Source organism: Camelus ferus, chromosome 6, assembly GCF_009834535.1.
Source record: "Camelus ferus isolate YT-003-E chromosome 6, BCGSAC_Cfer_1.0, whole genome shotgun sequence".
Classification (NCBI taxonomy): Eukaryota; Metazoa; Chordata; class Mammalia; order Artiodactyla; family Camelidae; genus Camelus; species Camelus ferus.
The window spans coordinates 58,446,434-58,471,154 of NC_045701.1; the positions used below are offsets into that span (position 1 = coordinate 58,446,434).

The following is a 24,721-nucleotide window of genomic DNA, read 5'->3' on the forward strand; positions in this document are numbered from 1 at the left end:
GAGTCATGCCAGCTTTTCAGGGTGAAGACCTGGAGGTCCCCTTCCTGTGCTCTTTGCATGAGGAGAGACTGTTTTCTGGCAGGAGTCTGTGGCTTGGGCCTGGAACAAGGCTATTAATTATGTGCTGGTTGAAGCTTGGTCTGGCTTGAGGATGTGCATGGACTTCACTTGGGTTCCTTCCTCCCTTATCTCGGGAGGAAGTGGGGAAGGAAGGGACTGGTTCTGGCTTCCACTTTGCACGCCCCCCGCCCCCTACTTCGCCTACACTGATGCAGGCAGTCAGGGAGTGTGCTTTGCTTTTGTGGCCCTGCTTAGACAGTGGAGCAGGAAGTATTTTCAGGGTGCCAGTGGCTTTTTTTTTTTTTTTTTTTTTTTTTTAATATTTGGATTTTGGTTTCCCTGGTAATGGTGGGCGCACTCATTGTTTTCCTCTTGCATCAGAAAAGTCACTGGGTTGAGAGGACCGACTGCCGGGTGAATTTCCAGGAGCCACTCCAAGAAGTGCCCTGTTAGAACATCTTTTTGGGACCAAGTGTGTGGGAAGGGCTATCCCTCCGCTGGACACACTTACTGAGAAACGCCCTTTCCATTTCCTGATGGAGAGGATGTTGAAACTTACCGGGCAAACATATTCCCTTTCAGTCGTTTCTCCTTCAACCTTTAGACTGTATCCCATCATGTTTTAAAGCTCCAGATAGTATTTGGCATCTGGTGTTCTTGGGAAATGAAACCAGACAGGAGGAATGTGAGAGGGGAGAGAGATGTCCAAGGAGAGAAGCAAAGCAATTTTTTCCTTTCACATTCTTCTTGATAAGAGAATTTGGGTTAACATCAACATGTTGTTAAAACCCAAAGTGTGTATCAGGGCCCTTTGCAGAATGGGAGGTAAACTGCAGCTCTGAGAACAACAGGTTTGGCAGTTAAAACTGAGGTTTCTCTCACCCTTTCTCTTTAAGGTTGGTCTGGTGGCGTAGTTTTTTTTTTTTCCTGTCCTTTTTATGTCTGTGACATTATTTCAGAAATCCCAGAGACCATTGATAAAGAAACAATGAAAGTACTTTAGTGGTGAAATTACAATGGGAGAATTAAATGTGAAATACTGTCTATCTTGATTAAAATAATAGACATGGGCATGTGACATATGTGATCGCCAGTGTGCTTTGTGCCCTTGCAGAAGCTCAGCTGTTTAGGCAGGTTGGTGGCTGGAGGAAACTCACCGTCTCCTCTCCCTGCCTCCAGCACGTAAACTGTTGTTTCCCCTGTAACCAGTCTGGTTAGGGGAAAACCTTAGTGACTTAGCCAGTGAGGGAATCACTCAGTCTGAACAGCCCTCTTATAAATGTGTGGCATAAGCCCCTGATGAGCCAATTAGAATGATGTATGTTTCAGTGCAAATCTATTTTGTCAACACGACCTTCAAGTTTCCCCCATATGTTTGGTATGGCTTGTGTGTAGCTTTGTGGAAAACAAACTTTCCATATCATGTATGTATTGTGACTTGGCATTGTCAAAGGAAAAGTATTCAAGAGGGTTTTCTTGTGGACTGTTTTTGTTCTCCAGTGGGTTTTTTAAATCATCATAATCATCATCAACATTCCTGAAAATTTGGTCCTCACTTTTTGACTGTTATCACATAGAGAGTCTTGTTTGCTTTGGTAAAGAGCGGTACAAATGACTCTGATTTCGAGCTAGGTCACAGATGGATTGAATTTCTTATTCTTTGCTAAGCAAAATGCACCTGCTCCAGAATCTTAAGTAGCTTTTTAATTGCTTCCTTGTGCACGGCATAGCAATAGTCATCTGTAATGTTATAGATGATTGCATTTTGGATGTCCCAGAAGTGACTCCTTCCCCTCTGCAACAATGCCAGAAGCTGAGATTAGAAGATGTGTTCTGGTTGAAGGCCCAGCTGTCATGGTGGAATTAGTCCTTTCCCTCAGGCTGATCTGATTAAAAAGGGGCCAAGATGTGGAAACCTCGGCCCCTGGGTTCAGTAACTGCACATTTCCTCTTCATCGGCCAGAAGGACCAACTTCACTGCTCTCTAAACGTCCCCTCTAGATGTGACCTCCCTACCTGTGCCTTTTCTTCACGTTCCTCTGGCACCAAATGCTGAGGAGGCCCAGGTCTGATGGCTGAGTCAGTGAATACATCTTGGGCAAAGTGTTGACTGCATGTAAGGAGTGGGGAAAATGTCTAGAAGAGTCTGTCATGGGGCTGTTTCCAGTGGAGTTTACTTGAGGATGGGTGGAAAAACCAAGCACCAGATGGTCTGGCCAGAATGAAATTGCTCTAGGGAAGCTGCAAATACCTGGAGAATGAAGTCTATTCGCTAGGTTACTATCAGCCTCAAAAATCTTGATAAATGGCTAGGAGCCCTTGGTGATCTGATGGGCTTCAAATGTGAAAAACAGAGCTTCAGGCACTGGTGGGAAGAACACCCAGTCACACCACCCTCAAGTTCAGAGACCAGACCATCTGTTCACTGAGACATTTGTGCTTTTGCATTCAACAAACATTTATTGAGAATATACTGCATGCCAGGGAGGGTGGGAATGAAACTTGGTCCCTGTCTTCGCAATTTCATAGTCAAGTTGGGAAAAACAGACATGAATTTTTAAAAATCCAAAGAAAAACCACCCCCAAAACACTCAACTATGTATATGGTGCTAGGAGTGTGGAGAGAAATGTGTGGCCATCTCTGGGAAATTTAAGGCTCATAAAAGCAGCAGTATTTGAGTGGGGTCTTGACGGGTGAGTGGGAGATAGTCAGGTAAAGAAGGAAAAGTGCACCTGTGGCTGAGGGGACTGCAGAGGGATGGGCTCAGAGGTGTGACCACTGCAGTGGGCACCAGTGTGTAGGGGGTGGTGATGGGGGTGCACAGCGTCCAGGGTGTGGAGGAAGAGGGTAGAAAAGAAAGTAGGCAAGGGCAGGCCATGGAGAGTCTTGTGGTCCAGGCTGGGGACTTGGACTATAACCAGGCGACACTGCGGAGCTGAGTGACTCCAGGAGACACTGTAAAGCTGAGTGACACAGTCAGATTGACGATGTGCTGGGACTCAGTGTCAGACTCTTCCCTCCAGTGTACGAGGCCCTGGGGTCTGGGCCCCTGCCCCTTCCAGCCTCCTCTCTCCTAACAGCAGGCCTGTTGCTCTCTCTGTTCCAGCCATCCGAGCCTTCCTCCCCGACTCAACATGTGCCAGGTTCCCCACCTGCTCTGGGCTTGTGCACACACTCCTGCTGCCCGGAATCCTCTTCCCTGACACTTTGCAGAGCCAGTCCCATTTATCCATCAGGCCCCAGTTTAAATGCCCCTTCTCTGATCACACTGTCTAAAGCATCTCTCCCCTCCCACCAACACCAGAACCACCATTTTCTTTTGTTTTCTTCTTTCATCCCCTGTAACACTAACTGAAATCAGTAATTATGTTTTCTATTACTTGAATTTTTTTCTGCACTCTTCTAATCAAATAAGCTTCCTAAGGGCACGTTCTCTTACTTTCATCCCTTTTTCTTTGGTGCCTAGCACAGGATTTGGCACCTAATCGATACTTGATAAACATTTGATTTAATGAATTAAATGGATAAACACTATGAACTAGGGTAGCTGTTGGCAACCTCCCACCCATGGGCCCACATGGGCATACCCCGTATTCTCATGTGTTCCCTGAGCTAAGAATGGTTTTCACCTTTTTTAAATGGTTAAAAGAATTGTGACATTGAGAATTATGTAAAATTCAATTTTAACTCAGGTTGTGGCCTTGAGGTTGGAGAGGGTGGAGACTGGATTCCAGCCGAATTAAGCAAGCAGGTTCTCTGACCTCTGCCCAGCCTCCCTACCCCACTCCTGACAATTAGGCTTTTCTGAATACACTTCTTTTTACCTTCACCAATGAATCAAGTCTCTCTCAAACTCCTCTCTTCCTGATTGCCCCCCTCCCTCCCAGGTCTCCTCTTAAGTCTCATCTGTCAAATGGGGATTATGGAACGCAGTGACGGGTGTGAATGTGCTTCTGACATCACGTGCACAGGCGGCTGTCGGCATCACTTGCTGGTGAAGTGCTGGGGCAGCTAGGAGAGCAGGCTGGGAGTGCCAGCTGCCACCGAGGGCTCAAGCGGGCCCATTTTTTTTTGCTTCCTGTTTTGGTCTGTATCTAGGACACTAGGCTATGAACAGTAGAGCTCCAAATATGTGCATTAAAAATGCTTCTTTGTTGGAAATCTCAGAGCTTTGCCATCATCTACAGTGTAAGGATGGGTTTAGCAGAGGACCTTGTATTTGGGGTTCCACAGAGGAGCCAGCATAAGCACTTGGTCTTTGGGCTTTGCTGAGGCTTTAAAACACAAACCACCTATCAAAGGAAATATTTTATCCTTATTAAAATGATTTCAGTTAGGTCCTTAAATGTAATAGGCTTTTTATCTTATCACCCATCTTAGAAACTAGCCAAGACCCCTTGTATTCTTTTGTTTATAGAATAGTTGGCAATTTTTTTAAGACTTAAAAAATGCTTTGGACTGATACTTTAGATCTCAATGTTTCCTCTGTGCCCGTCTTCAGTACTGACAGGATGTAGTATAACTCGGGTTTAAGTGAAACAACTTACAAAATGCAAAAGCAAAGTAGTTACTCTCTTTACTCATTTCCCAAACACATTGGTTGTCCTCCTACGTGTGTGAGGCACTAAACAACACGTGCCCTGGGCACTTTTCCCTATGGAGTTGACTCCTCAGTAGGGGAAGAAAGACCCCGACCTGCGAATGGCCATACCTGTTGGCTGTGCATCATGGCGGGGTCTCAAAATGCTAACAAGGTCCAGACCACATTCAGGTGGGTAGGTCCGCAAGACTGCCTGCAAATGAGCATGCAGGCTGAGCATGGACCTGCCACCCTCCATAAGCTGGCCCCTGCTTGCCTGGTTTCCTTGACCTCATCTCCGAGCAGCCTGAACACGTCCCCCACCCCCTTACACACAGTGCACAGTTGCCAGACCTTGACGGTAGTCCCGGAACGATCTCTCTTCAGTTTACGGACTGGACTTGATAGGGTGTATGGGATGCTTGAGTGGGATGTGGTTCCTGCCCTGAGGACGCACACCTGAGACAAACAAATAGAGCTACAGTTTCATGAGATAAGTCTTACCTCCTGTCTCTTGGTGTCCATCGGTACCATTGCTGCCTACTCATGCTGGTTAACAAAATGTCCAAGAATTGCACACCAAGCTAAAGTCTTGTAAGAGTTTGACATTGCTGAGATGCTTGAACTGTATTCTACAAAAATATGCTTGTAACAGATTGGAGGGAAAACTGGCCTTCATACGTAGTCTGAGAAGCTGGTGTGGAGATCACCGTAACTTAGGAGTTTTTGATGGAACGTGTTTGCATATACATTCTCCCTCCTCTGTCAAATAAATAAGCATTTGTGGTTTTTTTTTTTTTTTTAAATCTTACCTCATTTTGTTAATTGTGAAAGTAGTATGTCTTCATTGTGAGAACGACTTTGAAAGTACAAAAGAGTTTTTGGGTTTTTTTAAAATGATCCATGCAGCTGATACGAACTCACTGCTGCTCACATTTTGGTGTATCTCTCTTCCTTTTTTCCTGCTCGTACATAGACATTTTTTTCCTTACATAAATGGGACTTTGTATACCTATTCTTTATTTCATATATCATACATATTTGCATGTCATTAGATATTCTTTTTAAAATTTATTTTTATTGAGGTATAGTGATTTATAGTATATTAGTTTCAGGTGTACAACATAGTGATTCAAAAATTTTTATAGATTATGCTCCATTTACAGTTATTATAAAATACTGGCTATGTTCCCTTTGCTGTACAGTATATTCTTATTTACATATTCTTTTTCGAAGGCCTACATGGTGGTCTATCTCTAGTTGTACCATAATTTATCTACCTTTTTCCTATAGTTCTCTATTATTGGCACTTATTTTATACCCTCATTTATTTGCTCTTATAGATTATTCTTTGAAAATTTTTGTGAAAACATCTTTGATAGCATCTATGAATATATCCTTAGGATGTATTTCCAGAAGTAAAAATACTAGGTCAAAAATTGTGACTATTTTAAGACCTTGATAAATTGCCCTTCAGAAATGTTGAGCCAAATTTCATCTTCCACGAACAGTGAGTGAGACTTACTGCACTGAGTACTCTCAGGACTGGTTCTGTCAGCGTGGGGATACTGCTGACAAAGATTAAGGGCAGAAGAAATGAGTGGACCACCTGGATGGAAGATGAAAGGAGTGCAAGGTATTTATGGGGCATGGAAAACTGTTGGCTAAAGTGTAGGGTACTTTTAAGAAAACAGAGAAGGCAGAAACAGTGAGTTGGAATTGGATTTGATGTCGTACTGAGAGTCAATTCAGAATGGTGTTGGGGAGCCATGGGTGGTTTTGAGTAGGAAAATGAGACCCCCTCCCAAGGCTCGGCTGTGGGAAGATGTTATGCAGCACAACCCGCAGCATCCACACTCATTCCCTGTGTGTTCACGCCCCTTCCAGTCTCACGCCTTTGTTTGCACTGTTCCCTCTGCCTGCATGGCCTGCTTTCTAGTATCTGTCAAAATTCCACTCACCCATCAGGGACAAGATTCTCCCCTACAGAGTTCCTGTTTGATTACACAGCACTTAACTGTGTATGTATGACGTGTCACATTACATTTGTTATAGGTATTTGGTGCACTACTCTCTCCCTCCAACTTACAAACTCCTAGTGACCCACTCCCTTCTATATCCTTAGGTGCCTACTGTCATGCCTGGTGTACAGTAGATATTAATACACATTTACCAAAGGAATCCTAGGTACTGCGTATGTCTCATATGACCTTACACAAGAACGGGATAGTGGGTATCTTGGTCAAGTCTTTATTACAGAGCCAGTTAAATCATCATACAGCGCTCTGTGACGGATACCTTGCTGTTAACCTCTTCCCTCCCTTTCCGACTCAGACTTGCCCCTGCTAGCGTTCAGAGGCCACTATCCCTTAAGATCAGTGGAGAGCTTGTCTCTAGAAGTGTTTGCAAATCAGAGTTATTTATGAGAATTTCTACCTGTTTGCAGCATTGTATTAATTATAAAATCAAGAAACTGGTGACAGATTTTGGAATTAGATCCTCTGATTTGGAAGAGGTGCCCTAAGTCAGTAAGTTGGGTTTTGCTTTTAAAACTGAAGAACGAGAACAGAGTTCAAAGACGACATCCTTCTCTCACTGTGCAGAGTTAACTGTTGTTAAATGTTGACGCACTTGCTTCTGGTCCCTCTTCTGTGTGTATACTTTTATTTTTAACTGCATGAATAATATAGGAATTGCATAAATGATATATGATTACCTTGTTCTTTAAAAATGTAAGTCTTACAGATAAAGCTTGAGGACCCCTTGACTTTCATCCCCATGTCCCATAGTCTAAAGTATTTTTAAGTGAAGTCCTTTTTTAAAATGAGATTTTATGTAAAAGTCTACTGTTCATTCAGTAAATATGTGAGTATCCCATGTACACGTGTCCCATTTATTATCATATGCTGGGGGCACAGCAATGAACAATATATTCAAGGTGCCTGACCCCCTGAAATTATCACATAGGATACTTTGAAATAGTTGTGCCTGCTGTGAAGGAGTTCCCACAGGGTGAAGGGGTAGAGAGTGACTGTAGCACTGGAAAGAGGACTATGGCAGATTCAGTGGTTGGGGATGGCTTCTCTGAGAAAGTGAAATTCACACTGAGGCCTTAATGATAAGAACTGGCTGTGCACAGATGTGGCCAGAACATGCCAGTCAAGGACAGAGCTGATGCAAAGGTCCTGAGGCAGGAGCCAGCATGGCCAAGGTAGTTGAAGTGCAGTGACTCATAAGAAGGGTGGTACAGGGTAGGGGATCGGGCTCGGGGTAGGGGCCAGATTGTGACACTCCTTGGAGGCTGCTGTATGGCCTTTGCATGTGAGTAGCCATGGGACATTTTTGTAAAATTAGATTGATACCTAGTATGTCAATATCCAACAATGATAAATTTTAAAACTGAAGAATGGGTGGGCTGCTGTATGGCCTTTGCATGTGAGTAGCCATGGGACATTTTTGTAAAATTAGGTTGATACCTAGTATGTCAATATCCAACAAGGATAAATTTTAAAACTGAAGAATGGGTGGGCTGCCAGAATTGAAACTGGAGTGAGAAGTGCAAATCGACACCTACTGAAAATCTCTAATCTCATTCCCGTCTCCCATCTAAGAGTTGGGGTACCTTACGCCTTAAACATTTCTGACAGGTAACTCTAGTCTGAAGACAGCAGAGCCGGGGGCTCCTCAGCTCCATCCTATCCTAGTCATAATGGGAGAAAGTTCTTCCTTATGTCTCCTTGTAGCTTCTACCCATTAGTTTTCAATTCAACTCTGATCCTGTCTCCATGGAGCGGCCCTGAAGTCAGTTTAAGGAAGTGTTGCTGAAGCATTAGCCCCATCTCTCAGCACGCGCTGCATTTGTCGGGGTGGTGACACTAACCACGTCGTCTGATAATCTGTCCTGTAGCTCAGCGTTCACTGTATCTTCTCCAGAAAGGTCACCTGCCCACAGCGCTAAAGAATGACAGTCATCAAGACCCAACCACATCTGCTTTCTCTAAATTATTATTATTAGTTTTCAAGAGAGACGAGTAGGGGGAGGCTTGTAAGTGTGCCTCCTGGTTGCTGGTGGGATAAATCCAGACTCCTCAGCCTGGGTTGCAGCTTCTCCACACCGGCCCTCCTCTCTACTCTGACTCTCCCCGCCTTCGTCCTGCCGTCTTCCCCGCACAGATGTAACTTTCCTCCTCTGCCCTTCCAGCCCACCGAGGGCCAATCCATAATCCACCTTTTTTTTTTTCTTTTCAACTCCATCTCTGTTTAAAAATTGAAAATCTACAGGAGTTATGCATGTCTGTGCTCTTACTATAAAAATATATGTATCGTAAAAAGCATGTTTCCTATCTTGCCTTTTCCTAGTCTCTTTCCTCTCTCGGAGTTAGGAAATTGCTGTGTACCTTTCCAGGCCTGTTGCTCCACAGTTACTTGCAAATTATTTAGGTTTTTGTGTGACATTGTTTTTAAAAGACATTATGGCACATGGTATACACATTATTCTTTGAGTTGCTTTTTTCACATAAGAGTATAACTTGGAAAAATTTCCAAGGCAATACATACAGTTGTAACCCTTAAAAAAATCTATACAATATTTAAAAAATTATTTTTATGGTAAAAATTCAAATTCAAAAGGGTATAAAATGAAAAGGAGAAGTTCCCCAATCCCCTCTTTTTACTTTGGAGATTACCATTGTGAACACTTCCTTACATATATTCACAAATGCTTTAAAACATGTAACCCTGGAATATATGGTGTACGTATCACATAGCATCTTGAACATTTTTCTATATCTGCATACACGGATGCCTTGTTCTTTTTAATAGAATACTATACACTCATTAAGCAAATATACTATAATTTATTTAACCATCTCTCTATTAGTGAACTCATTGGGTCTTTTCTGTTTGAAAATCTCGGACCCTCCTAGCTCAGATTAAGTCACTCTTCATTTGTTATGAATGTAAATTATTCAACACAGAAAACATTAACTGAGTGCCTTCCATCTTCCTGGTGCTGTGTTGGTACCACGTTGCTTGGTACACAGCCCCTTCCCCCTGCTTTGTGTCATCACAGTCTAATAGGAAGGCACCCTCCTAAGGAACTGAGACTGTGACTGAGCTGGAATGGATAGATATACCACCCTAGCATATATATTATTAATTCTACTTGGGGAAGGTTAAGAAGGAGACATTGCAATCGAACCCTAGAGGATGAGAAAGAGATCTTCTAGGTGGTAAGGAGGAGAAGGTCTCTCCTGCAGGAGGGTAGCAAGAACAGTAAGGATTGGCACGAAAGAGCACGTGATGTACGAAGAATGGCCAGGGGCCCAGTGCGACTGGATCATGCGCCGTGGCGTGGAGCGGCTGGAGGTGTACTGTTTGCTCAGCAGTGGGTCATAGGACACACTCAACAAGCAACTAGAAGGACACAGGCTCTGCCCAACTGCACTCCAGACCCTCTTGGTGTTGTCCTCTCAGTGGCCTGCGGCATGGCCTCTAGCTGTCAGCTCCACTGGCATTGTCCCCAGCACAGAGCTCTTTCTTGAATTGGTCTGACTTTAAAAATGTGTGCGTGTGTGTGTGTGTGTGTGTGTGTGTATGTACGTATATGTATGTGTGTGTGTGTGTGTGTGTGTGTGTGTGTATATATAAAATTCATTTTTGTGCTCTTAACCATGTCACATCCTCTTTTTTGCAGAGTTTAATCACTTAAGAAATAGCACAGAATTCAGCTATGGCCCCAAGGAAGAGAGGTGGACGGGGGATTTCATTTATCTTTTGCTGTTTCCGGAATAATGACCACCCAGAAATCACGTATCGGCTGCGAAATGACAGCAACTTTGCGCTGCAGACCATGGAGCCAGCGTTACCCATGCCCCCCGTGGAGGAGCTGGACGTCATGTTCAGTGAACTCGTGGTGAGTCTCAGGCTTCCGTCCCAGCGGCGGCTGGGAGCCAGGAGGGAGAGGAGGGGACCTGGACAGTTTGGTATTTGGTTACACGTGGGCTTGCTCTCTTCCGTGAAACTCCTCCTTCTGTCCCTTACATCTGCACCCCCACTGTCAGCACTGAGCCTGTGCAGAAGGAGAAAGAAAAGGGTAGCAGTACTACATCACGGGGCTTTGCTGGTGCTTTCAGTGGAGGGATTTAGACCCGTAGGTCTCCAAATACATGGCATTGCATAGTATTGTATAGTATTGCATCCTAAGTTGCCCTAATTCCTCCCCATTCCCACCTGAGTCTAGACCTGGGTGCATAAATCTTTCCCTCATCTGCTCCACACCTCCTGGGGGTCCCTCGTGCTTCCTCCCACACCCAGCATATATCTATAGTATTCGTGTCTGCTTAAAGGTTAGTCATACTGTCCCTCCTGTCCTTGATCCTTGGTTGAAAGACATTGTTACTTAAGTACAGTATAATTATTTAGCCTAATGATAGGCTGGCCATAATAACTGTTGTGGGAAACTTTTTATAGATGCTATCGTATTTTAGAATCCACTATCCTGACGTGAGAGACGTAGCTAGGGTAGGACTTATCCTTCAGGAAGTGTCCATGCTCTCTTCAACTTAGCTTCTCAAGCATCTGCGAAGTGGTGTTTCACTCCAGGCTTGTGTGCAGAGGGTGTTCTGGCTCCGTGAAAGGCACTGGCACAGGCGTTAGCAAGACTTCGCTTCAACTTGCTGCTCTGACTGTACTATCTATATCAGGATGGAAGAGCATGTGACTTTTCCTAGCCTATGTTCTGGGAAGTGGAGGAGGAAAAAAAAAACCTCCTAGGTTTGATGTAATGTTTAAATGAGAATAATGCAGACTGGGAATGGCCCAGTGCCTGCCCCTTCTTAGGTGCCTAGTAGATGTTACCTGAGTACAATCTCCTCCCTTCATCACCACTGCCATTTTGTAATGGAGTTAGTTCCGATCAGACCATTTATGTGGTCCAGCAGATCCTGGGAGTGGTGTCCTCTTATGTGAATCTTAGGTCAAGAAAGTGATGTAGCGAGTAATAGCTGAACTCGCTGCATCACTCCAGCTTTGATAGAATAGAATTCACCGATAAGCTCCTCTCCTGAGATGAGCCGAGGAGAGAGAGTGCTGTGATGCTGATGTTTCAGCTCTGGCCTCCTGAGTGGATGAGTGGGCCCGTCACCAAGCAGAACTGGTTAGGAGAAAGAAGAGCTGACTCCCAGCAGCATGTTTCCACTTGACAATTTTGAAGGTTTCCAGTGTGTTCTGTAAGGAATCTCTGCCCTTTCCCATCTCCACTGCATGCGGAACTCTGTTCTAGATGTTAATGGGGAGGTTCAAAATGAAAAACTAGAAACTGCTCCCAAAGAGCTGACCGTTGCAGTCGAATGGGAGGTATAATGCCGCCAAAGGAAGACACACACACCTCTCTGCATAGACTATGTTTAAGTGTGTTGTGGGGTGTAGGACACAATGATGATGAGAGTAGTCAGGGAAGACTTCCTGGAGGAGATGAGTTGTGAGGAGGGATTGAAAGTAAGAAGAGAAGTGGAGGGGATCAATATTACTGGCTGTCTAGGTCATCTTAAACCAGTTTATCCTGGGTTAGCAGAACCTCAGTGGTTACGACAGCAGAGGCTTATCTCTTGCTAATGCTGCGTATCCACTGTGGATCAGCTGTGGATCAGCTGTGGTTCTGCTTCTTGGCACCTTCTATTCAAGACCAAGATCCAGATCTGGTGGCAGAGGAAAAGACATGGTGAACTGCTTGTAGGCTCTAAGCTCATGCTTGGAGATGACACCTATCACTTCCCACATTTCTGTGGCCAGTGCAAGTCACATGACCACTCCTGTGTTCACAGGATAAGGATGTATCATCCTTCTGGCATCACAAGTCACATGACCAAGCCTGAGGTCACTGGGATGGGTGGAGGAGGCATAATCCTTTCCCAGGGCTGGGCGGTGAATCATGTATCCTGCTGGCTGTCAAGGAGGGCAGTAATGATGCACTGATAGACTTGGTTTTATTTCCCAGTTTGAGTTTTTTAAAACCAAAAGTCACCCTAAGGAGACAGATGTTGCTGATAGATGCAGGCCTCCTCAATGGGCATGGAGCTGATGGGCAGCACTGGTCCCTCAAAGCATCCACCTCCACCATCCTTTCCATTGTGTTCTGTCGGCCTCCCAAAATGAGACCCAAGTGTGGTGGCAGCTCCATGTGCATCCTGAAGGCTGCTCATTGTTCTGTATTCATAAGGGAGAAAATTCCACTCTCTACTTTATTGATGTCTTCATTCTGTGTGAAAATTGCCTACAGCTGTTAGTTGCTAAAAAGCCAATGCCAAACCAGAAGGTTAAGCCCAAACCATTGGAAAACAAATTATCTTGAGGTTTGTATCTGTCCTGGTGAGTGATGGATGGATTTTTGTCTACTCTTGACTTTAGGGACTTCGAACCACAAATCCATCCAACTGCCAGGGGTGTCCTGAGATATGCTGAGGTGGGCTCAGAGCCACTGGAAACCTCTGCCCTTGGTTCGCTTCGCTCGAGTAGTCACTGAGCAGTTGTGCCTCTGCTCAGTAGGGGAGGCCATGTGGGGAGGCTGAGAGGGCGTGGCCTCTGGGGTCAGAGCACTCTGCAACTAGGGTAACTCCCTTTAAGGTGGTTTCTGTTGGAATTTGAGTTTATTTCCTTGCCTATAAAGTGGGGATAATACCATCTCTCTGATAGGGTTGGTGCGGAGATTAAAGAAGACAGCTGCTTTTAAGATGCTGGCACCTAGTCATGGGTGCTTTATACCCCACCCTCTAGTGCAGTGAGAGGGATGGGAGATAATTCAGGTAATTTCTGGGCACAGCACTCCAGGCAAGTATCCCAGGTTTTTCTTTAATTGAAAGCTAATCTGCCTGCTGTGAGTGCCTCAGTGTGGGTCCTAACTTGCAGGCCGTTCTCCCTCTGGTAGGAAGCATCCCATCAGAGCCTTTACTTCACCTCTTCTGATGCATCACTCATTTGATGTATTTAAAAGTGATACCAAATAGGTATCAGAATTGCTGACTGTAGCCTTATCAGTCTCATAAATAAAGCAAGCCTGGATGGGAGGTCAGCTGTCTGAATCTTTACAGAAGGTGGGCCCTGAGCACCTCCTCGTTCCTGGGCAGACTCCCTGCCACAGGCGGGGCAGTTGGGATCATTCGAGTTTCGAGATGTAGTGGTTTTCTGGAGGTCCCAGTCCCACACCCTGCCCCGCCTTTAAACAACACCTTTATTGGAATGCAGTGCACATACCATGTAATTCACCTAGTTAACGTGTACGGTTCACAGAGTAATGCCACCATCACTACAATACATTTTAGAACATTTTCGTTGCCCTCCAAAGCAACTCCCTTACCTATTAACCACCACTCCCCAATTCTCCTCAACCCTGCTATTCCCAGGCAGCCACTAATCTCCTCTCTGTTTCTGTGAATTTGCCTATTCTGGTCATTTCATGTAAATGGAGTCATATAATCTGTGATGGACATTTGGGTTGTTGCCAGGTTTAGCTGTTATGAGTTATGCCACTGTAAACATTCCTGTGTGAGTTTTTTTGTGTGGAAATAATATTTTTCAGTTCTCTTGGCTATATACCTAAGAGTGGGATTTCTGGGTCACATGATAACACTGTGTGTAACTTTTGAGGAACTGCCAAGCTGCTTTCCCAAGTGGCTGCATTGCACCATTGCACGTGTCCGCCAGCAGTGTATGAGAGTTCCATACCAGTTTTCTCCACATCTTTGCCAACTCTTGCTATTTTCCACTTCCTACTGATTAGCTGGCTGTTTTGTTTTATTTTGTTTTGTTTTATTTTGTTTTTAGGGAGGAGGTAATTAGGTTTATTTATTTTATTTTAATGGAAGTACTGGGGATTGAACCCAGGACCTCATGCATGCTAGGCATGCACTCTACCACTGAGCTACACCCTCCCTTACAATTAGCTACTTTTAAAGCGGTTCTGTAGGTCCTGGAGAACTGAGGACATGCAGCTTGGGAAGTTGTGTCTGTGTAAATTGTCAAATAGAAATAAAGTCTTCCGGCCAGCAAGTTTTAAATGATTTGGGATATTTAAAAATAAAATACTGAGAATCTGTGTAATCTCTGCTAACCATACATTTTATGCCTTTGAGCATCAGTCCTTTTTCCTGTATTCCCTCCCCACCTCCCTTTTCTACCTCTGCTTAGTCCTCTGCTCAGCCACACATCAGGAACATAACCAATCTGAGACTCAGCACTGTTCCCATAAAATAAGATTCAGCTAAACTCCTGTCTTTTCTACATGGTTTTTAGGGCTTAGATTATCCCCACCAACCTATTTGAAGAATGCAGGGCATGACAACACTGTACACTGCCTTTGTAAAATTTTCCATTGTAACGTTAGTCAAGGGAAAGCTTCCTTTGAAGTGAACAGAATGTATTATTAATTGTCAGATCAATTATTGTGTGTGTGTGTGTAAAGTGCCTGCTCTTTGTGGGGCCTTGAGGTAACTGGTCCTTAATGACTTTGTGGGGCTGAAGTTCCCGCTGGGGAAACAGGCAACTGAACACACAGTCGTCCCCAGTGTGCCTGAGGGCTGTGAGGGGGCCGCTCCAGGAGTACACTTTGTTGGGGAAGAACCTTTTATTCCCCTTGTTTTTTCACAAGCAGGGAGTTGACTCACAGGTTCTGTCTCCATCACCCTTAGCTCTCTTGCTGGAAAGTAACATTCCCGGCTTCTCTTCCAACCCCCGAATGAATATGCATAGCTCAGTCTGTCTCCCGTTTTCTATTTCTCTGCAAACCTTTCAGAAAGCACACATTCTGTGACCCCTGGTGCTATAAATTTCATAGGATTGAACCCCCTGGGGAGTTCTGCAATTGTCTAGCTGTCACCATGACTGGTGGCTAAGTGTCTAATTTAGCACTGAGATCTCAGCAAGCCCATTTGTCTGCAGATGAAAGTTGGATTCTCCAACCCAGCTTTCAGGAGTAAAAAGGAAAGTATTTTGATCTCCATTTGCTTGATTTCTTAACCTAGCTGTCAGTTAATTCCATTCTTGTTGGGGAAGGAGGATGCTGCTTCCTGACATCTGCCTCCAAGCCTCACAGTACCTCATGTGGAAGGATCTTGGAAGCCTTCCTGGAGGAACTGATCTTTAATGTAGACATGAAAAACAAGAAGGAATTACTCCAGGCAAAGAGGAGAGAAGAGAGTGTTACAGATGGTGAGAATAAGGTGTCTAGAGGGAGAATGAGGAAGGCTCAAGGAACTGAAAGTTCAGGGTAGATGGCTGGAGCCTGAAATAGGAGGCTGGGAGGACTGCGGCTCTGAGAAGTGATCCAGGAAAAGGGGATGGGGATTGTTGTGTCAATTTAATTATATATCTCAGATTTTTTATTTGAACCAGAGGAAAGTACCTCTGCTTTCTTATAGATTTTCTCAGTGAACTTAATATACCAAGGTACATCAAAATATTTTGCTATCTTGTTCTATTTACAAAAATAACCCTTGCTTTTTGCAGTCTCTGTTTGGTGTCAGTAAGTTTAGCAAAAGGTGTTGTGTCTCCTTGGGTAGATTCTGAGTATGTTTTCCTCTGAGTCCAGTTGTTGAGGTGAGATGCCTTGTTTCAGCGCTTACCTCCTCTGGCTATTTAATTTTGAAACAGAAAGGAAAGAGAATTACTAGGAGCCCCCTTCTGATTTTCGATCCAGATACACACAGGCTCCTGAATATACCAAGAGTCAATAGGCTAAGGGTTTGTACAGAACATTTCACAGCAGTAGGCGTATTGGAATTGGTGTCCCCATATGGGTCTGTCAGTTCTCTTGCCTTGTGAAACATCAGTGTGTACAACTGCTTTTCCTGGGTGAGGTTTGAGGGGAGAAACCAGGCTTATGACAAGTCAGGTTATCATTTTTGAAGTGTATTTGGAATCAGTTTCACAGACTTATTAGAGGAAAACTTTCATTTCTAAAAAAGTACATCACTGTGAATTTATAGCAGGTTGGAAATACTAGATAGTCTGGACTCAAATTTTCCTAAGCCTGAATGTTACCAGTTCCATTTACACTGTTTTCTGGTTAATCTGCCTTCTTTTAAATCCAAGTGTTTAGTCTTACATTTACTTGGCCACTGGGTCAAATGTTTTGGGATAATATAGAATGCTGTGCCTTCCAGGAAATGTAAAATATTTTAAAGAAACTTAATAAGAAATTCATTACTGATTACCATTTATACTATTAAGGATCATCAACAAAATTAAGATCTCAGTGGGGAAAGTAGTGATGATAGATAACACAAGATGATAAGACTTGTATCTTCATAAATATAATCACTTACTATATGTTAGTTTTTTTTATTATGCAGTACTGAGGACATTCTCAACATTGGTAACCAGCACAGAAGTTGAACAATGAGGATAGGAGGAATGAGAAAATTTAGTTGATGTATCAGAGTTAGATGAATTAACAGTCAAGGTAAGCTGTGCCAAATGAATTCCCTTGGGAACCCGTATCAGTAATCTCTTCGTTTTTCAGTATGTGCTGAAGTCACTTTGGTATGAAAGGAGCTACAGGAATTCAAGTTAGTCTTACAGATTGACTGGTGTCCAAATTTTATTCTTTCACTAGCCATGTGAATTGTTAACCATCTTCTCGGGGTGTCAGCATAATTTCTTTTACTACTAGGGCTATTTTAAGCCGTCTTTAATAATAAAGGTCTTCCATTATCACCAGAATTGACGGAAAGTTTCAACACTTTTTATCTCTTTATTTTTAAAACTTGCCTTTTATATGAAAACCATGACTAAGGATAGAAAGTTGCTTACAGGAGCTATTTAGTTTCCTGTCCCCAAGGAGGATGGAAAAATTGGGTAGCAGGAACATTTAATTTTACCCTGATTGAAGAACCAAAAAACTGCTGGTAAGAAGTCATAGTTTTAATCTGTTGTTTCTTAACTGAAGTATAGAGGGTTGCTTAGTAATTAAGCAGAGGAAATCAGACTGTATGAAGACTTCAAAGATATATCTAGAATAGTCTCAAAGTGTTCAGTTATCTGGAAGCCAAAAATCATAGTCTAATGAAGGAATTGATATTAAAGTTTTTCAATTTCCATGAGATTAAAAATTCTTTTCAATGGACATATCTATAAAAGTCAAAAGAGAAAACTCTATTTTGCTAAAGGACGTGATTAGTTGACAGAGAAGAAAAAAAAAATACTGCGTAGCTAGTCCCTTGACACTGGCATTTTTGGATAACTCAACTTGATGACTTCACAGAAAAATGTTTGGGACAGTATGAAAATATGCAGGACATCACAAAGGGAAGTGGGAATGGAGATATGGGCTTAACTGTGTTCAGTGCTAAAATTCCTATTGCGTGGATGTGGACTACAGCCAATGTACCGTCAATTTAAAGATGACGAAAAGCGATCCTAACCCAGAAATTTAGAAACAAATTATTTAGGCCTTGAGAGCAACTGACGTTTGATACAGGGTGATGTTGATATAGGTAGTTTTGCTTGCTTGTATCTGTTGTATTTTTGAATAGAACTTTGGTTACACCCAGGAATCATGCAGGGTTAGCAGTAGCTCTTCACCCCAGGGGACAGTATACATTTCTTTGTGCTGGTTGAGGTCCTGTCTGCTTAGAGACAATGAGACGGTCAACATGGTTTTTAAAGTTTCCTTCTTGTCTTCAGATTTACTGAGCAAATCCAGGACAGCTTTTTTTTTTTTTTTACTTTTTTTTTTTTTTATTGAGTTATAGTCATTTTACACAGGGCAGCTTTAGGTAAAACTACAAAACCATTTTTTTCCTTCTAGTCCTAAATTTGTATTTTATCTTATCAAGACCATTCCAAGTATCCTTTTCTACCAGGTGTTAAATTTACATTTTTAACTTCATGTTAGATTCTTTATCATCCATGAATTCATTTATTTCTGGGTGCTTCTTAATTTAGATTACAGTGCCTGAAATGGGGTGGGGGCATGGAGAGATGGAAGAAAGAAACATGAAGACTTTATTCTTTTTTTAATACAAATACTGCAAAACCATCTCTGAACTAATACTGTTATGAGTCCCCTTGGCCTTGATGATTTTCATTACTATGAGTCCTAAAGAGACGCTGAGCGATATGTATCTACTTAGCTTTGGCTACAGTTTAAAATCTGATTACTTAACCTAATCCTCAGGCTACCATGTGCAGACTACACAAAGTCAGCATACTGTACTGATGTGCCAACTCTCATGTCCCCATACAAACCAGTATGAGTTTTAAAGACCAGGAGGATAATTTCATCTCCATGAGTAGTGTGGTTTAGGGAAGCTTTCAAGTGTAATTTTAAAAATGTGTTTCAGTAATGGCTAGAACAGTCTGGTAGTTTGTAAAAATAACTGCATGTAAGACTATCTATTGATGCACTGGGAATCATCTAAATGCCATTTGCTCTCATAAAACATGTCTTAGCCTGTGGGAGGTGAATGCCCAATACATAGATAGTGTATTTCAATTCTAACTCGACTCTATCTGCTGTGTTTGGAATCCGCCCCTTCTCCACCTTCAATTCCCAGAATTTCTCTGGAATTTCAAACTTACTTTTTAAAAACAAAATTAAATTTTTTTTAATTGAAGTACAGTCAGTTACAATCTGTCAGTCTCTGGTATATAGCACAATATCCCAGTCATGGATATACATGCGTATATTCATTTATATATATATATTTTCCATTAGAGGTTATTACAGGATATTGAACATAGTTTCCTGTGCTATACAGCAGGAACTTTTAAAGAAATCTATTTTTATATATAATGGCTAACATTTGTAAATCTCAAACTCCCAAATTTATCCCTTCCCATCCCCTTTCCCCTGAAATCATAAGATTGTTTACTAAGTCTGCAAGTCTGTTTCTGTTTTGTAGATGAGTTCATAGTGTCCTTTTTTTTTTTTTTAAGATTCTACATATGAGTGATATCATGTATTTTTCTTTCTCTTTCTGGCTTACTTCACTTGGAATGATATTCTCCAGGTCCATCCATGTTGCTGCAAATGGCATTATTTTATTTTTTATGGCTGAGCTGTATTCCACTGTGTAAATATACCACAACTTCTCTATCCAGTCATTTGCTAATGGACATTTAGGTTGCTTCCATGTCTTGGCTATTGTATATAGTGCTGCTGTGAACACTGGGGTACATCTATCTTTTTGTGTTAGAGTTTCCTCTGGATATATGCCCAGAAGTGGGATCAAACTGTTTCTTGATTCATGTTGTTAGAACTCAGTACTAACTACATCTTTTAGTTACAATTTTCTGGCTCATGGATAAAAAAAATATATATATATATATATAATATATATATGATATGTATATTTTAGAAAACCAAATCCCTAAATAAAAAAGCTGGAATTTCCCCCGTCTTGTCCAATTTTAAATGAATCCACTGGAAACATCCTACAGCTGCTGTTTATTTCATTACACAATGTAATATTTAAGAACTAAAACTAAACCAAACGACTAAAAGCTCACTTAGATTATATATATGGGTTTTTTTTCAGAAAAGATGGGCATTTCCTGGGTGTAGAAGAAAAAGTAAGTTCTTTGACATCTTTTAGACAGTCAGACAGTTTGAGTTTCTTGCCATGTGGACACTCATGTTAAGTCCCCTGTGAACATGCGCTGGCCCAGAGCCTGTGCTCAGTAGATGCCTGTGGCCTGGACAAATAACTGGCTGCTGAAGGATTACACATGAGATGCTCAGGAAGTGTTTGAGGGAATGTGTGCTTGCGTGTATGCATGAATTATAAATGGCTGCATCATCCGGCAATGGGGTTTGCATTCTGAATTACTCTCGAAGTAGGAGTGTAGGATTTGGGCTGGTTCCTGCACACGTCCTGCAGCCCTGCCTACCCGCTGTCATTCTCTCTTCTCATCTTCATTATTTGGATGTCAGTTGCTATGGGAGCACCAGAGTGGCTGGCATGAAGGGGAGAGGGCTCAAAGTCCAAGAAATATTTTATTTCCTTAACAGTCTCTCTACCCTATAGTACATGGTAAAATAAATAAATCCTGCGATGTGGGAAGAGACTCATTGTACTCAATATCTTTTGACCCAATTAAAAATTAAAAGTGTCAGCTGAGCTACCTAACAAGTCTCCGGAGGGCACGCTGAGCAGGTGGGGAGGGGCCCAGGCTAGAGCAGTGCTGTGTCCCTGAGGGAGGGGACACGTGTGGAACTTGGCTTTATGGCTGCCCACCGGGCCTTAGGATGCCTTTCTCATCTGTCACTTCACAGGCTGGTTCTGGGTCTCAGGAGACAAAGGCCCTCCATTCCATTAGGGAAACATTGCTTAGAATAACTCTTCCATTAAGCCTTGTCAACAGAAGTTATATTCGATTGTAAGTGTAAAAACTGGAACTTCGGGTGGCTGGCTGGGTATCGGGAGATGATTTTCACATACATTTAAAACAGAGTTATTTATTTTAGATTAGTGGAAAACTCCTGGTGATGTGGACTCATTAAAAGTTAATGTTACTCGGATGAGTTTCTAGTTGAAATAACACAAGGAAGCCAAATACGAAGCCTGCGGGTTTGGCAGTAGACTGTCTCGTAGACTGGATATAGTTTGCATTGCCTACTATTAAAAGCAGGAAAGGAAACAGTATAAAACAGTGAACCATTGGTAGTAAAAAACTAAAATTATTTCTATTAGTCAGCCTTTGCTTGTGGGATCTCTCACTTCTTATTTTTATAAATCAAATGAAAACACATCTATCAGACACAGAGAACATGACTGTGTAGGTGGCAGTGAGTCATATTGTGGTATTTTGTGTAATGACTAAGAATGCTGGCAGAACTCTTATATGCTGAAAACCTTCAAGGTGTGTTCTCTGTGTGTACACATCCCTTTTGAGATTTAAAACTCTGTTGTTTTCCATTTATGTCTTCCTTGCCTGGTGAAGAACAGGTAATAATTCACGGAATGCACCTCTATTTAAACCAACAAAAGTCTTATCTAACTTTCAGATTTCAAACCACCACTATGAAAATAAAATACTTTCCTCAGGGTCACTGTGGTTAAATTTTAAGAGCTGTGATGGCAATTCATGACTCCTGGATGTGATGGTCATTTGCTGTGGTGAGGATGGATGTTCATAAATTTCATGAATTATTGCAGCTGAATAGTACATTTTCTCCACACGTTCATAAAAGTGTAATTTTTTTGCTGCCAAAGGGTCACCCTTCAGTCCTCTATCCACTTTGTCTGGCCTCTTTCCCCTGATCTTATGTTTATCACTGTGTTGTGTGACTTAAGGCCTGGTCACTTGTCCCTCCAAGAGGGTTTGACTCGTATCTGGTGGTGGTGAGTTGTGGGATGGGAATAGAGGGTAGACGAGGGAGAGGGCTAAATCTGGAGAAGATGCTGTTAATATTGAGTCTGTGTTAGGTGAACGTGGGGGTTGCTGCCTGCCAGGCACGTGGGAAACCTTGGTGGAAGGGGTTAGGATGGGTGACTTGGGCCTGTTTGCTGTGGGTATTTAATTTGAAGGGGAAAAGTTAGCCTTGTCGGAGGAATAAAATGTTAGAAATTCTGTGAGCTCTGTGCATTGAGTCAGATGGATGATTACCTTGTCAAGGACCATTTAAACACCAAAAAGAAACAAACAGACCCTAAAACGAAAACCCCAAACAACCCCAAACAGAAGCACACACAAAGCAGTGGGTTGATTGGCAGGGTAACCCCACGGTCCTGTCTAAGTGTCTCCCTCCTCTCATTTTTTAAATCTCCATTTCCCCCAGCATTCATCTTATGTCTTCCTCCTTCTCTCTGAATATAGAGTTGGCTTAACTCCTTGGAAATAGAAATTCTGAATTCCTTTTTTATAAATTGCACTTGTTCGCTGGCAGCTCACTTGTTGGCTCACTGAAATTTGTTGACTGGGTGGATTTTCAAAGAATAAATGCTCTAAATAATGCACTGAAGTTGTAATAATCCCATATTTCAGTTTAGCTCACATCTCTGAAAAGAGTTTTTCAACTCAGGCAAGACCTTTATTGTATATGATTTCAAAATTCCTTCCCTTGCTTTATCTAGCAAATTGACCCATTTCCTTAGGTTTATTTGAGCTGTGCCGATTGTTTTCTGATTTATGTAGATTTCTCTGTAGAGCTGCCTGCTTGTTCTAGAGTGTAGGACTGGTGGGGTTTCTTTGTATGGAAGCTTTTAGAAGTAGGGCTTGATAAGTCCCTTTGTCAGGGATGAAGCTTAGAACTTTTGTTCCCACAGCTGGGTTTCCTTCAGAGTTCTTTTCTTCTTAATGAAAAAGTCTTAAGTGTTACCTTTTCTCCAAGATAGAAATATATAAAATAAATATCTTGTAAAAATATTAAAAAAAAAACATTATATCTTCTCTGAGAAGAAAAGCCTTTAGGGTTTTTTGTGTTGGTTTCAGTTTTTAAGAAACTTGAGCATTCTGTGGAGAATGATGCTTGGTGCAGATGTTTCTTTTTTCATCATTAGCTAAATCACTTTCCCTTAACTTTTAAAACTTTCTCGGGTAGCCAAGAAAGAATAATATAAAAAAAAAATTCTATGGCCCATGAAAGGAGCTAGGCCATCCTAATCTGAGGTGTAGTAGCAGGAACTAAATTTATTCTGTTCATCTTTGTACTAATTGCTGGTCCCCAAAACAATATCTGACATAACCAGATGGCAAAAAGGAAAAAAAAAAAATAAGGTGAGAAGTAAAATGTAAAAGTAAGGTGATCTAGAAGCAACCAGGATGCTTCCTGGGGTTGGGCTAACGATGTTTCTTGTTAATCTTGGTGAAGAACTTGGCTGTTAGCCCCCAGAGGGTCAGTACTCTGTTCTGGTGCCACCACTCAGGAGACACAAGAAACACTGAAAAGGTTCTTCAGGACTTAAATGATTAATGTTAACATATTACCTAATTTAATATTAAAGGACATTGAGGGGAACATTGCCTATCTCTTGGCCTAAATGGAATGTATACTAATAGAATCTATGTAATTTTCAAGGAAAGGACAAGAATATTTCATGGAAGTGATCTTGGTTTCAAACAAAAATTGTATCTGAATTGTAACACTTCCCAGATTGAACTACTAACTCTAAAGAGGTGCGCTTTTTTCCTTTCCCTCCTCTTCTTACATTTCTTTTCAATCAGTTTCTCTTCTAAACTGGCTGCTTGGTTTATCCAAGGTTCAACTAGAATTTTCTTTCCTTACTATGTACACAAGGTTCTGAAGTTTTTGTTTTCCTGGGGCTCTAGCAACCAGGCTTGATTTTTTTTTTTCAGAAGCTTTATGGAGATATAATTTACAAGCCAGAGAATTGACTCATTGTAAGTGTACAGTTTAGTGCATTTTAGTAAATGTACAGTTGAGCCACCCTCACCACGTCCAGTTCTAGGACAGTTCCATCACCCCATCTCCTCTGTGGCCCATTTGCAGTCAGTCTCTGCTTCCAGCCCCAGGCAACCATAGATCTGCTTTCTGCCTCTAGAGATTAACTTTTTTTCTTAAAAAAAATTCCTATAAAGACGTGATGTCTGAGATACAGTGATCCTAATTGTTTGGTTTTCCATGATTGGCTCTTTCAATATTTGAATTAAGTATCAAAATGAAAAATCTCTTGTAATATTACTTTGAAGTAATTTCAGAGCTTGAAGAAACTCATGTGTAAGATGATTTCAAATTAGTTTGTAGTCCGTTCTTTTTCCTCCTTCCATCAACTGTGCTTTTATTCCACCTCCTTGCCCTGCAGTGTATCTGAATGAGGACAAATAGCTGGAAAAGCAAGAAGCCAAAAGCAGCCCATCCATTTTGTAACCAAAGAAAGACTTCAGGAGAGTTGTCAGCGAGATGGGTATATCTTTGGACATCAAAGCTAAAACTATAAAGCTGGCAGCTTCTGTAAGGAATCATAGACTATCATTTTTTATCTGAAAGTTGCAAAGATTTCTTACAGAAGACAAAAAGCACTAACTCTAATAAAAGAAACAAATATGAACAAATTAGATTTCATAAAAAAGCCCCTGCACTTAGTGATCAAAATAGATTGTTAACAAAATGAAAAGGCACAAAG

The 24,721-nt window shown here is 42.0% G+C and overlaps 1 protein-coding gene across 3 annotated transcripts in view; it reads left to right on the top strand.

The window, feature by feature from the left end:
• DAAM1 (dishevelled associated activator of morphogenesis 1) overlaps positions 1 to 24,721 on the top strand; it is a 155,628-nt gene that overhangs the window by 51,654 nt on the left and 79,253 nt on the right. For all 3 annotated transcript variants that reach the window (XM_032482118.1, XM_032482120.1, XM_032482119.1), the window contains exon 2: positions 10,336 to 10,554. In XM_032482118.1, coding sequence (XP_032338009.1) covers positions 10,372 to 10,554 — 183 coding nt within the window. In that variant the 5' untranslated portion in view covers positions 10,336 to 10,371. The remainder of the gene's footprint in view (positions 1 to 10,335; positions 10,555 to 24,721) is intronic.